The 14,252-nt window shown below is 45.5% G+C and overlaps 6 protein-coding genes across 6 annotated transcripts; all 6 read right to left on the bottom strand.

Moving 5' to 3' along the window:
• Nucleotides 1-64: 64 nt before the first annotated feature.
• GL218_08912 (uncharacterized protein) lies at nt 65-1,217 on the bottom strand (the record flags this gene model as incomplete). The annotated part of the gene is made up of 3 exons (XM_033585727.1): nt 65-84; nt 133-966; nt 1,031-1,217. The coding sequence occupies 3 exons, from the start codon at nt 1,215-1,217 to the stop codon at nt 65-67; spliced, it is 1,041 nt and encodes a 346-aa protein (XP_033440177.1).
• A 1,878-nt stretch (nt 1,218-3,095) lies between these two features.
• On the bottom strand, nt 3,096-3,773 carry GL218_08911 (putative low affinity copper transporter protein; the record flags this gene model as incomplete). Its single annotated transcript, XM_033585726.1, has 2 exons — nt 3,096-3,207; nt 3,268-3,773. 2 exons carry the CDS (start codon nt 3,771-3,773, stop codon nt 3,096-3,098), a joined length of 618 nt encoding a protein of 205 aa, XP_033440322.1.
• GL218_08910 (Ferric/cupric reductase transmembrane component 7) lies at nt 3,391-6,865 on the bottom strand (the record flags this gene model as incomplete). The annotated part of the gene is made up of 6 exons (XM_033585725.1): nt 3,391-3,781; nt 4,818-5,774; nt 5,834-5,932; nt 5,986-6,358; nt 6,428-6,678; nt 6,738-6,865. 6 exons carry the CDS (start codon nt 6,863-6,865, stop codon nt 3,391-3,393), a joined length of 2,199 nt encoding a protein of 732 aa, XP_033440179.1.
• Nucleotides 6,866-9,123: 2,258 nt separating this feature from the next.
• On the bottom strand, nt 9,124-9,844 carry GL218_08909 (uncharacterized protein; the record flags this gene model as incomplete). The annotated part of the gene is made up of 2 exons (XM_033585724.1): nt 9,124-9,375; nt 9,443-9,844. 2 exons carry the CDS (start codon nt 9,842-9,844, stop codon nt 9,124-9,126), a joined length of 654 nt encoding a protein of 217 aa, XP_033440248.1.
• Nucleotides 9,845-11,022: 1,178 nt separating this feature from the next.
• GL218_08908 (uncharacterized protein) lies at nt 11,023-12,166 on the bottom strand (the record flags this gene model as incomplete). Its single annotated transcript, XM_033585723.1, has 3 exons — nt 11,023-11,145; nt 11,200-12,060; nt 12,164-12,166. 3 exons carry the CDS (start codon nt 12,164-12,166, stop codon nt 11,023-11,025), a joined length of 987 nt encoding a protein of 328 aa, XP_033440249.1.
• A 763-nt stretch (nt 12,167-12,929) lies between these two features.
• Nucleotides 12,930-14,010, bottom strand: GL218_08907 (Histone-lysine N-methyltransferase, H3 lysine-9 specific dim-5; the record flags this gene model as incomplete). Its single annotated transcript, XM_033585722.1, has 2 exons — nt 12,930-13,904; nt 13,966-14,010. The coding sequence occupies 2 exons, from the start codon at nt 14,008-14,010 to the stop codon at nt 12,930-12,932; spliced, it is 1,020 nt and encodes a 339-aa protein (XP_033440252.1).
• Between the last annotated feature and the right edge of the window lie 242 nt (nt 14,011-14,252).

The following is a 14,252-nucleotide window of genomic DNA, read 5'->3' as shown; positions in this document are numbered from 1 at the left end:
TTAAATTTAATGCCACTTATAAATTTACTAGACGAAAGTTATAAATGACTAAATAACCATTGATTTAACACTTCAAATATACAGCTAGAATATGTTAGCATCGCTCGCACCTTGACAAGCTTAATATCTTACCATTAGCATAAAGTGAGTAACTGTCTGCGTTAAGCAACGCCTGTTCAGGCGATAAAGCAACGCTCTCGTTATACCCGTATACAAAGTCGTTCGTATGCGGGCTATATACGTCTTCGCAATGAGTTATCTCGTGTATCGTGGTCGTAGCCTGGCATTGGCGATGGCAGCCTTGGGGCAGCGCAGGAAGCGTATCGTAGAATAGCGGGCACATGACGACGAAATCAAAATCCCACTTGGTATATGCGTTCAACGGTCCCTCCGTCTCGCATATGTTGTAGTAGTCGTAACAGAAATATCGCGACGGTCCCGAATCAGTCGTCGAACACTCTTTCGCTGCCGCCGTTAACCTATCGACGACAGTCTGCCGCGTCGTCGATGAGTTGGTCTTGAAATACTCGACGAATCGAGAGGATGACTGGTCTGCGGCATCAGCTGCGGCTGCTAGAGCTAGGGTTTTGCAGTTGGCGAGGGCTGCGGTGCTTGCTGCTAGCTGCGTGGCGTTGCAGCCATCTGCTATGTTCGTGCGTCCTTCGAGAGGATTCAAACTCAGAAGTTTAGGGACGGCCGCGGCACTTTGAGCATCGACGTGAAGACTTATACTGTTAGAATAAATCAATATCGCCGGGCCGGACAGCTCAGTAGATCCAGCCGCTGCTACCGGGATCAATCCAGTGGCCCTGAACGTATATGTTCCGGATTTTTCAAACTTGTGTACAGTAGCAGCTTTGATAACCGTGTCGAAAGACTCCGACGCCTTTAGTAGGCGGAAGTTCTTGGCCGTAAGAGCATCGTGACGGATGCTCGCGTGGATTCCCCTGAAAGGAGCTTCCGCGCCTATGAATTATCACCATTAGCATCGCTTATATTTTCGTCGCCCTATATTTATTGGCTGAAGTACCTGACTCATCTACGACGGAGACTTTCTGAACCGGCAATACTTCGTCGAGAAGAGTACCAACTCGTAGCAGATTGAGGTCCTCAGAACCGACGTTTTTAATGGTGGCGATTAATTCAGCAGCCTCGCCCGTCGGCGAAGGACTCAGGGTAACATCCAAAACCGAAGCCTGCCTGCCGTATATGGGCATTGAAATGTGAGCAGTCGTCGTCGCAGTTAGACTAGCTACAGCTAGGAGAAACTCGGTAACCCTCATCGTGATAAACTGAACAGTGCTCCTGGTCCTCCGCAAACCAACTGCCGAAAAGATTTCCTATCGAGCATCTGCGCCGTACGTCGTTCTTATATGCGATTGATCTTCTAGCCTATTTTGATTCTTTAGTCTTTCCCAAATGAGGATTCATCTCCGAGTGGAGAAAACCTCGTATTCGGTGCTGGGGTGTTTGACTGCGACGTTGTAAAGAACCAGGGCGCGCTGCGTATAGAAATTGATATACGAGATGCTATCAACACGAGGAATGCTTTGACACGAAGCCGTACTATATCAATATAGGCATTGTAGGTTGACTACTAGATACCGTTGACTTTAACGCCGAATCATCTCCACGAGAAGTCGACTATATGGCAGCTTATCAAGATATCCAAGACTTGGAAGATATCAACTCAAGGGGTATAGCCTATTGGAGTTCCCCTGAATATACCTCTTAGATAGGTAAGGTCTCAATATTCCGCCAAGGAAGCATGTATACCATATAGCCATACGATAGACTTTGGCGTTGCCCTGGTCTCATTCAACGACATAATGCTTGTGCTATGGAACACCTAATCATATCGATCCAAGCTCGGAGCGGCGTATATAATGTATATCCAGACGAGAAGATGAGCGGGTATAGTTTTAGTTGACTGGAACAAGGACTATTTAAAACGCTCAGCAAAATATTTGTAGCTAGCTTTGATGCCTCTCCATTGAAGACAGAACTGGAAAGCGCTAATAGGGCGAGTGTATAACTTCGTTTGCATTATCCGCATGGAAGCAAAGGTTTACCAAACGGTAATGTGTTGATGTCATTGTTTCCTGCTGCAACTCGCCATCCATAGTCAGCTTGTAACTTCAGAAACATCATCCCACACGGAGCGCAGTAGCATATCTATGCCACAGAGAAAATTGAATATCCACAAGGGGAATAACATCTGGGTTTGCATCCCCGGAGACAAGTGTCTTTCTGCATGAGGATATAGGAGTCCCACGGGATGACCTTGGAAAAAGAGGACGATGTTCTCTAGCAAGGGCTACGCTATGATCAGCTCTATATGATATCCGTGCTCGTTGCTTGTGACGTTGAGCACCGAGGTCCGACTCACCGGAGGATTTTGTCTATCTCAAAATATGCAGAAATTCCCTCTCGTAACGTAACTATCTGGTGTAGACCCTCAATATGTCTTGATGCTGCTTCGAAGTCTTCTATAGCAGTCGATACCATTTTCAAGCCTGCAACCACCAATACGGCCGGGTAGGACGTCGAAAACTTATATTCGCAGCTTGCTAGGCGCTCCTGAAGTAACCTTATAGCTTTGACGAGATGCAGCTACGCGGGTATGCAAACGGTTGAATTCGATATAGTCCCTATGACTGGCTACGAGAGGTTAGTTCAAGTAAACCCCTTTCTATGCTGCTAGCTATCTTCTTCCCTCTATTCCTAAACCCTAAGTCGTTGCTTTCTACTGTTACAAGGCAGTCTTGGGGAGATCGGTTCTAGTGGGCGCTTTTACCTCCGTTGACGCGATAGTGATCAAAGGAAAGGAGTCGTATGGTTGCTTGGTTTGAGGAATACTTGACGAGTTGACCAAGTAGTGCCACATGAACCGCTCAGGACTAGCACAGTTATAAACGTGTAGGTTTTGAATAGTTACCGTTGAAGGCAAAGTATGCTCAATTGAAATCCATATGAAACTCCCCCTTCGATATTTCATCTTCTCCCAACAAGAGCTTTCCCAAATTTCCAATAATTCTTATATCGGAAACTAAGCAATAGTATGAAGACCCTATGGCTTTTGCGTATTTAATAGATCAATGATGGCTGTCGCCAGTACCAAACCGGCCAGCGACGAAGGTGCCAAGGAAGATGCCTCCAAGGACAGACAGAAAATATCCCACGTTCATAGTCATCACTGCTAACATGCTATAAGGTGATTAGACATAAAGATCAGAAATGAAGCGTATAAAGTAAAGGATGACTTACAGCAAGTATCCAATACCTCCAATTACGACCTCGAGTAAAGCGCGAAACGTCTCAGTAGCAACCTTGAAAGGGTGGCTATTCCATTGGGTCCTTAATTGACCACCCATTAACTCCAAATCGCTTCTACTGCCTGGGTAACTGTCCGAATCGGATGATGAAATAGTTTTGCCATGACGATGGAGTACCGGATTTGAGTCGAAGATGATAGATCTCAGCGCGATTAGAATGCGGTGCAGCAGACCGAGCACAATTAGAAATACACAAGTGCCGGCGTAAGAGCCCTGTCCCTGAGGTGTCCACGCGCTCGAGTAAAGAGGAGTTGTAACGCTTTGAAAGAATACCATCGCCATCTCTGCCGAGGACATCAATATAGACGAGCCACTCATGTCCATTCCCATATCCATCCCACTGGTAGACGACGGCATCGAGCTCCCGCTCGTCATCGTCATCGTCATCATACCAGTCGTAGCCGCAGGAGTCGTCATTGTCATATCGTTGTGGTCCATCTTGCTTGCTGGGAACGTGATATGAGCAACGTCAATACCTGAACGCCAACGAGAAAAGTATCGAGGAATATGACTTCAGGGTTAGTCAGTAAATCAGATGCAAGCGTAAAGAGGACGTGAACGTTAACGAGTTATTTGAACTTGGATGGGAATGTAGTCTTGTCTATGGTATGGGATGAGACAGATCTATTTTGATACAACAAATTAACGATTGATATCGGTGATATTCCGGAGATGTTAGAGGCTTCGAAAATACGGACGCTACTGATGCCTCAACTACTAGGGAATTTCCAAATTGAACGAATAGATACTTGCTCAGGTATCAAGATGTATCTATAAGATTCATCTCTAAGCATATGAGGTGGTATGGTTTATGCTTGGGGGGTCCGGTGTAATACGGACGAATGATGGTATTCATTGGATTCCGTGCCCGTTCTCATACGATTTGTCTTTGATATATCACATAATCACATGGTGTCGAAAGTCGCGTCCTTTATTATTAGAGGCTCATAAAGTTATAAAATATCCAAGACCGTGGGTCAGATTTCCTGCTATGATTATTGTCTAACTGCTTCTGGAAAGTATAGGATCAAAATCTGCTCAAACTCTCTCATCCCGCCCGGACTTGAGCATGGATTAGCAGGCTGGTTGGTGTTGTTATTACTATATCCACCCCCTTTCTCACTTGTCAGTGATATACCTATGACAGGTTGACCTATGACAGGTTGATCTATGACAAGGTTAACTAAGTGATACATTAATTACTGAAGTTTAGTTTTATCTTGACTCCTATGGATAACATTGAAATGAATATATGGCCTAGGCTATGTATTACATGATTGGCTATTACTTATTGAGCTTATTCTATTTGAACATATTATCTGGATCATATTTATAGCCATTTGGTATCGAAGTTTAAGAAACAGATTCGCACTCGTAGCATAAACAAGACGGCCTCTATAAAGTTGCGAACGAGCAAAGGCTACCATCTAAATAAACAATAGATTAGTACGAGTGGATGATTTTAAATAATAAAAGACTTACGAGAATATTTCAGAATGCAAGTAAACTTCGCGTGCGCTAGACTTAGAGCTCATAATTCGTAACTGAGCTGCTGCTGCCTCGTCTTGCACAATTTTCAAGACTTCCCGAGGACCACAAGCAACGATGCCAATAGAAAGCCCCGACTGGCTAGTAGCATCTCTAATTACGGTCTTAATATCTGGACGCCCGGAAAATACATTAATAGGTAGTCGTCTGACCACTGGGGAGTTTTCGTTAAGCTTCTCGTTAGATAATTCGGGGTCCTTAGCCGTGCTGTTGCTTTTAGACTCGAGCCTCCTAGTTTGGTATATGGATATGTCGATGTCATCAGGTATCATGTCGATTCCGTTCTCCTCTAGATGTTGTATTATTGCCTCCTCGTACCACCTTGCTAGCTGTGTATCCCTCGTGGCCATAACAACTTGTATCTTTGTGCAAGTCTTCTTATTGCCAGCACGTTGATTCCAAGCCGAGCGAAGAAGGCTTTCCAGTACGAAGGGTAGAGAGAGGCCAGCGCCGGCGCCGCAAGCGATGACGAGGTTGTAGTCATACGTGGATAGAGGTCTTCCTTGAACCCCTCCGTATGGCCCGTCTAGTAGAACCGGAACGCTGAAACCCGGTCGTAACGAAGCAGCCTTAGCTAAACGACCTGTGAGCCCACCTCTAGGTTGTACGTAAAATACGAGCTTTGACCGTCCGGAACTCTCTCCTACAGCCGGTAAACTACATATAGTAAAGGGGTGAGCCGTGAAGGTGTGCATTCCCATATGAACGAAACGAAGGAACATATGCTGACCCGGTCGCCACGTTGTATCGATGGGAATCGTCACTTTTAAAGCTAGGTCCGAAACCATAGTGAAGCTAGCACGATTAGATACTCCGAATTCGAAGTAGGTTCTGATTTGAGGGTAGAGGAAGGAGAGCGTGTAGAGGACTCCGGTCGCGATAAAATAATCCCTAATATAGTGAAATTAATTAGCTCTCCGCAACAAGCCAAGAAGCTTAGATGGGCTCACCAGGAACTCAACCTAAAGTCACAGTGAATAAAGAAGAATACCACAAATATTGCCGCTGCTAAATAATGCGTTAATTTGAAGAACTCGTAAAATCGATCCCTATTTTTTCGTAAGCCTTAACCATTAGGTACCGTTCAGAACAAACAACTGACCTAATAGAACGGAGCGAGAAGACTTGTAGATAGGCTTGTGCAATCAATGCGACGACTCCTGTCCAGTATACAACGCTGGTATTCCACATGGTAACCATGTCTCCTTTCCAGATATGAAATACGATGAACGGAAAGGTATGCACAAGAGCCAGGACGAACATAGCCCATCCGACCCAGTTGTGAAATACGATAAGACGCTCGTGAGAAACCCCCGTCAAGGATGCGATGAAGTTAGATTTAGTCGGAAGGATCATCATGAAAGGTAAACAGGCCAGAGCCATCCAACCGGTTCTGGTCGCGATTGGAGGCGAACCGCCATAGTTAAGCGTTCGCGTGTTTGGCCAGTAATACGGCTTTGGACCCAGCGTCATTGCTACTCAAATATGTGTCAGTCAGCAAGTCGAGAGGCTCGTGATAGCCGTCATAACGAAGTCGGACTCACACAGGAAGAAAACCGCGCCGTAAATTAACAGAAAGACAACCCCTAAAGCCGGAGTATGCCATCGTATTGCCGAAATATCGTAGCGGCGATATGATAGAAATCGAAAGCTAGCTATTAACTTCCGCCACCACGTCCTTTCTCTAAGAGACACAGGAGCAAGTCGTTGGGTGTAAAATCCGATGAAGCAAACGCCAACGACAGCTACGAAGAAGTAAACCGTCCCGAGAGCATATACATGATCTGCGTGGTACCTAAGAACTAAATTTAGCCGATCGAAATATTATACAAGACGAAAGTATACGGAACATACCAATATCTCCAGTAGCCAGCGCGATATTCACATTGCGCTGGTGTAAGCTTGCATGTATCCTCCCGAGACGAGTGAAGCATCACTGGCTGATCTAGCCATGGCGTTCCTGACATATGTCCGTGATCCATATTTCCTATCCGATCTCAAAGTAGATACGTAATTCGGATTGAGTACCGGGGAAGAAGAGACATGATTGTTCCTGCAGACCACTGCGGTTTATGTAATAATACAGTCTTCTTGTCTCGCACGAGTTCCATCTTGCTGCCGAGACATACAGAAAAGGTTCAAGGTTATTCCTAGTCGCATAACGGGCTGGTTCCGTACAAAATAGCCAATCAGTTCACACTTAATACAGGTATATGTCTCATAGATTCTCGCATTCAGTACATATGGACTCTAGAACCACGACGTAAGGATCTTAATAGGAGCTAGGGAGGGGTGAACGTAACAGCCACCCTACATCTGCAACGGACTTTTACAGGGATGCTAGGTGCGGGTACAATTTCGCCCACGTTGTGATATGCGTCGGATCGATACCGGTTGGTGGTAAAACGCGGCAAGGGTACATGCTCAGCTGCAATATCAATAACTTGCTCGTGAGGAGTTTTGACACGACTGGGCGGAGCTTGACGGTAGGTAAGCGCAGTATCTACTCTGCTATTATAGAGGGATACTTATTGGGGAGTTCAACGTAACGGCCGTCCTAATTTTATTGATTTTCTGATACTAGAAGGGAAATTCATAATGTCCTAAGATGTTGTAACAGTTGATGGACAAGGAACGCCAGCAGTTCTAACAAACACCGTAAAGCCTCCAGTGATACCCCTATTAGTATTTCGTCGACATAATTAAATGTTCTACTATTATCCTAACATTATGAATCGTACCGTTTTATTCTCGTATCATTTATTCCTACTTCAACTTTTCTTTGGGGGTCTTTCTAGACTGGCACATGTTTTGTCTCTGCGTCGCGAGCTGGCATTTCAAAATGTCCCCAATAATAAGCCAGACGAAGCATAGAAACAACAGACCGCAAAAAGAAGAATGACCTAGAGTGTTGTAACGTTTAGTTTAGTCTAGTCTTCGTCGGGAATTAGTAACGAACTTACAGCGAGAAAACCGAAAAGAGGAAACAGGACCTAGCAAGTAGACAATCTCCAACTATCATCGAATTTAAGGTACCACAACTCTCTTCTAGATGCCAGGGTATTACTATGATATGGTATGGGTTTGTAAGGTCGTTGGAACATTGTGCGGCAATACTATAAATCCAAAATCCCGACAACATTAAATCATTTAGAATGTCAAACAGACAGGAGTAGGCGGCGGTAGTGTTGAAATAGGCCAACATAAGCCGGGCCATACATGTAACTGTAGCAAGCACAGAAATCGCCAGATTGGATTCGCTTAGTCTACTTAAATACCTGGTCAGTCTGAAATAATGTTTTTGTATATTGAGACTCACTGTTGTTGATGAGGTCTAGAATTCCAACCATTCTGACCCCCGACTTCCCACGATGCTTTTCTGAACTTTTCCAGGTATGCAAGGCACATTAATAACATGGTGATCAATACAAGTACAATTTCGGCTGTGAGAAAGATAGTCCGAGGCAGGCTCGTGTACGAAACTCGATGCTTCATATTTCCTTGATTTAAGGGGTTGCTATAAGCTCATAAAGACTTAGAAAAGGGAGCAAATAGCTAGGTAGGTACCTAAATTGAATGTTTATAAACCAAGGCTTCGTTTTCGTACGCTTTACGTATTATACTAATACGCCATATAAATCTTGCTTGTTGATACCTCTGGGCGAGAGTAGGTTTGAGCAAGTTTTTACAGGAATGATCTTCCAAGAATTGACTGGAGCAGAATCCGCCGATGGATCATACGAGCCTGTCTCTCTGTTATTCTCACAGTCCACAATTTTTGGATATATGCGTTTACGAAAGAAACCAAAACCATCTGAGAGGTAGATGATCAATATCCCAGATTCTTTATTGAGCAAGTGTCAGTATTCCGGACAATCTACCTTCGTACGAGTAAGCTAGATACCGTTACCGTAAATCCAGATATTGGATTCGCTAATATCTTCAGTACTATACAGGTTCTGTATAGGCTACGTATGGCACCACTTATATTCTCATATCTATTACGTGAAGGGTTCCAATGTATTTGCATGGCTATGTAGATTGGTAGGTACTTATGTACGCAGTTATCCTACCAATGTCACCTAAGTCACGTCTTATTTCGCAAGAGAGGCACCGGCCAATATGAAGTGTAAGGTATTTAGTTCTATGATTTAATGGACTTGAAATATTTCACCTGATACCAAAACTGCATATGGTATTCGGCGTCTTTATCGGCGTCTTTAGTATCTCGTCTTTGCGGCTAACACCGTCTCCATATCCAGGCCCATTTCTCGCTGACAGTTGAATTCTTTCCTCCGCCAAAATACCCATACGACGCGCTATTCGGCGAAGTGAAGGCGATACGGAAGTTCACATTCAAAATACCAACATATCCGTCCGATCTTGTACACGGAGACCAAACAGCGCTTTCTTTTGGAATGCTCGCGTGGATTGTAATATCCCGAGTGAGACTCGAGTTCGAAGGGCTCGTCACGGTTTGTGCTGTAGAGATCTTAACATAGAAAATTGCATTAGTTTCGACATAATAGCAGACGAGTCATGAGAAGTATGTCGCCTACCGTATTCGCCGCGTCTTGGCTATAGTACGTAGTGATGTATTGCGTTAATTTCACCTCTGGTTCCAACTCTATGTGACCCCTAGTCCACACGTCTTTCAGCGCAACTTGCCAGCCGGGTTCACCTCCGCCCAGGTTCATGTGAGCTTGACAATTGACAGACTTCGGTTTGCTTCCGCCGTAAGAAGCCGCGAAGTCCGGGAGGGTAAACGCAAAGTGTTGCCACCCGCCTGAAACCTGCTTCTTTCCGCCATTTTGAGGGCAGCCGTTTCCGGAGAAGGAGACGGACTGTATAGTTGGTGGTGAGAATGGGGCTTCTGAAGCGTCGGGAAGCGTCATAAGCTTTTGCGGCGTAGCTGCAGAGCAGGCCGCGAAGAATAGAGTAAATGGACCGGCGAGACGCATCTTAGATACACCTTGTAAAGCAATGTTGACTTTCAAGATATCTATATGGCATCGACCAAATTTGCAGTAGCTTTAGATATACGAACGTTGGCTTACAGTCCCGGAAACTCACCTTTATATATTTACGGAAGCTCAAAACTCTAGCATTCTCGCCAGTGTCATCACGATATAATAGCACCACCAGTCGTATACAAATGGACAAGCGACTTTATTGATTGGTTCCTATATATGGTATTCCTCCGATCTTCTGGGATTCGAGCTCTAGATCACAACCTCAACGACTTTAGCCATATTAACTACATAGAATCGCATTCCGAAAACCTGGTAAAGACCCGCTTACTCGCAGCTCTTGGGGTCTAGAATAGGTCAAAAATAGAAACGGTGTCTATCTTTCCTATCATAAATCCCGGTTCCCGGGTAATAACGTATCTAGCCCATATCGAGTCCTACGAGATATGATGACGTGCGAGGTATACGTTTGAAACTAATACACTGTTGCCTTAAAGTCCTATCTTTCAATCCAACTCTTACGTTGCACATAATCTTGGTAAGTGACTCGACGCCTATCTACCTTGATAACTATAACCAACGTGATAGGCAATATTGAAGATGCCAGAGAGCTAGAATAGAAACCAGTAAGGCACAGGTATTTGCTAAAATGTAAACTAGAACATTTCAGTCAACTACATTAGCAGACCGCGGAATGCCCATTATCATTAGATCTCTATGGACATTGATGATATTCGGATTCACAAGGATAAGACCAGCTTAACAGAATTGCGTCAAGTAGACATGTTGCACCGAGGTGACATCAATTAATATGCATTATATATCATAGTATTATATTCGACTCTATCTCGAGTCTTGACAGTAGGTAATTAACTTTCCCAAACGAAGTCCTGTTACCTTCGTCAGTTCGAAGAATTCATTATAAATACACCTAACTCCGATAGTCCACCGCATGCCAACACAGTAAGGCACAAAATATTGGGGTATTATCCAGAATCCGACGTAGGAAAGTGGTAAGGAACATAAACGTCAGGACAATCCAAAGATTGACGCTCCAACATGGGTATTTGGAATCCAAATTAGGCATTGTGGATTCGGATCCACGGAGGTAGATGAGTGTCGATGGTATGAGAGGTAGGTATAGGACAGCACAACACCGGTACCTATTGCTACCGGTTGAACACCAAAGCGTTTACTATATGGCCCTTCTTCCAGCCCTGGCTTTGTAACGACGAATTCTCCTTAAGGATTTTGCCCATGTAGGCTACGCGGACGCGTTTTGTGGAAGCCAGCTACGCTAGATTGTTAGAAGTCACACTCACGAGAAGTAAAGAGGAACGACTTACCCCGGATTCTTCGGCTATCCTCTTAGCAAAACTTCTCACGCTTTCATCAATACTAACACTAACGACCACATCTGGTAAATTCTCGCTAAGTCTAGCACGAACTTTCACCATGTTCTTGATATTAGCGATACCTTTCCCCTTCTCCTCCCTCCGTCGCAAAGCTTCGTCTTCGTCCAACTCCTCCTCGCTATCTTCCTCGCCAGTCAATTCGCCGTCTCTTTTCCGCCTCGCACCGCCATTGTTTCTCTTCGCGCCGTTTTCCTCAGTCACATTCACGGGATCGCACACGATCCATTCCGGCAACGCATAGTAATTTCCTAACGAATCGTACACCCCATTCGATAAGTCGCCTGTGGGTAGGGTGACTTCAGCTGCCTTTAGCATGCTCTGCGCCGTAGCTATCCCATCCGTCCCGTCGTCATCTTCCCGCTCGCCGCCAGTCGCGCGAACCAAATCCGCCTCCCATAAAACCTCTAACGCCGCCTTCAAGACCTGCCACACCTCAGCGCGCCCGGTGACTCGCGTATCGAAGAAGTCGGCCCTCTCCGTATCTAACTGGGAACGTGTCCACGACCGATCGCGCGCGACCCACTCGTGTCGCCGCAGGGGCTTGTCTATATGTTGTGACAGGGGCGGTCGACAGCTACGCGTATGGTGGGTATGGTGATGCGATTGCGATTGCTGTGGATGAGGCGAGTGTGTTGGTTGGTGAGAGCGGGAGTCGGCACGCGAAACTGGCGGGCTATCGTCTGTAGCGGAAGGGTGCAACGGCGGGGAATTGATGGCGCGCGCAGAGGGTGATGCAGCACTACCACCCGGATAAGGGGCATTGGGGCCGGCGGGCCTTGAGAAGCAACAACCCTAAGAAGCCAATCGTTAGTTGGATATCAACATAAATATTTCGGAGATTGGAGATTGTTGGACTGCGCGGGGATAGAAGAAGTGCATTTTTCAGCGACAGTACCATTGCTTGTGCACTTTCTGGGAACTGGTGCCCACTTTGGATAGTGATAGGACACACCGGGGCGAAGATGAAAGACTGTTTCAACGCATTGTCTATTCTTGTATGTTCTTGTCTTCGTTTTCTAAGCTGCGATAATTCGGAATATGATTCGAAGGGCTATTTAGGTCTGGATCGTCGGAGGACGCTAGTCTTTATATGAGGGATTACGTGCTGAAGTTGTTTAAGGTTAGGTTGGATTGATTGATTGATTGATTGATTGATGAGGCTCAGCAACAAAAATATGGAGAATAATGAATCGATAGATGGACTAAATCGGTACGAATTGATCTAAGAGATACCGCCAAGAATTTCCCCGCTAACCTTATTATTATTAGCAACTAAGCAACTAAGCAACCAGCAGCTATGTCAAACCTCTCACATGAAATTCATATTAATCCATTGGTCTATCCAATTGATTTCAATTACAGTGGATTCGATTTTGTAACATCTTGCAAACGATAGTGACACGTACTACATTAGAATGTCTATTCTTGTGATATGTAGCCACGTGGTAGAATGTCCATCATTGTCTAATCTAATACTTTTGTGATAGCTATCTTGTAAATAACCCGACCCAGTCATACTAGTAAACAGGTGAACAGGTGAACAGGGTGTTACACCCAACAGTACAAGGCAAGTAATACAACTTACCATTCCTCAAGTACAAGTACTCAGTTCCAAGGCCAATGGCATACTTTACTTGGTAGCCCTCGCCATACCTATATCGTCACCAGAGGTAACCTCTACAACCTTCACTTCCACACAGACAACGTGTCATATCTTTCTGCTTCTCCGGATCTAGAGCATCATTTTCCGAATCATCCACCCCATCCACATAGTCAAACGTTAGCTCTTCGCCCCTAGGTATATCTCTAAGCGCAAACAATGCTAGGTCGTGTAGATGCTTGTCCGCATGGTCCCCTACTCGAGCAAAGATGCGCATATTCGGCTCGCAAGAGTGATTGACAAATCTGGTCGGGCCAGACATGAACTCACCATCTACTTCTAACGGGGCTCCTCGCAGGCGGTCGTCGTAAGAGTCCGGATCGGAGAACTTATCGAGCGCGAAGAGGTATACGTCCTTGCGCTGCGCAATGTGCGACTCCGCTCGTCGGCGATTGGCCTCTTCGGCGGTAATGATCTCGCCCATATACTTGTCGATAAACTGACCTCTCTTAATGTCCACGGTGCTTCGCACGCCCCAGCCGCGGTTCTTAGTCCTAAAAACCTGCAACGGGATCTGGCGACCTCTTTCCACTACTCGGTTTGGGCAGTACGGTCCGCACGCGCAGCTCTCGTGGCATTCGTAGATGGGGTCGCGCGATGCGAGGACCTTGGAACGTAGTCGGCCCGCCCTAGAGCCGTGGCTATGATATGCGTAAACTTTCTTGTGAGGTTTCGCACCGTAGGTATCGTAGAAATCCTCGTCGTCGGAACTATCGTCCTCGACATCTTGAAGACAATTGCACGTATTGTATTGACAGTCCTCCGAATCGACGCACTCGCAACCGGTAAGGAACTCTCTCTTAGTTGGTTCTACACCTTTTCCGAGAACCGAGCTGTCCATGAACCGGAAATCGGGGTCGAGTACGGCATCGTCTTCGTTATTAATGATGGTGATTGGGAACCGAGTATGCGTCGAGAACGAACGAATCTGGCAGAAGTGACAACGACGCTTCTCGCTTTCTAGTTTTTCGTCACCCTAATATTTTGTCCGACATATTTAGCATGAATATCTCTTTGAGATTAAGGATTCGACTAACCGCACCCCCATGAAAAAAGAAATGAGGTCGGGTATACTCCTCCATCTTGGGCCAGTGACAAAAATACGGTTTACCGAAAATCAAGTGCCTTGTGACGATAGCCAGGAAATTCCATGGCTTGGTCTGACGAAGAGAGCGCACCCTGGTTCCTTAGTATAGGTAGGTATCGTTAGAAGGTGGAACAACGCGACCGACGCGTGTAGAATTATGAGAATTATGAGAATTACGTTATGGTGGATTTCTTAATTGGTTATTACGATAATCTATCCGAGCTTATGTACATATCC

The sequence above is a fragment of the Daldinia childiae genome, assembly GCF_008694065.1.
Source record: "Daldinia childiae strain JS-1345 chromosome Unknown Scaffold14, whole genome shotgun sequence".
NCBI lineage: Eukaryota > Fungi > Ascomycota > Sordariomycetes > Xylariales > Hypoxylaceae > Daldinia > Daldinia childiae.
Note: the sequence above shows the minus strand (reverse complement) of the source record. Positions and strands in the feature narration are given on the sequence as shown.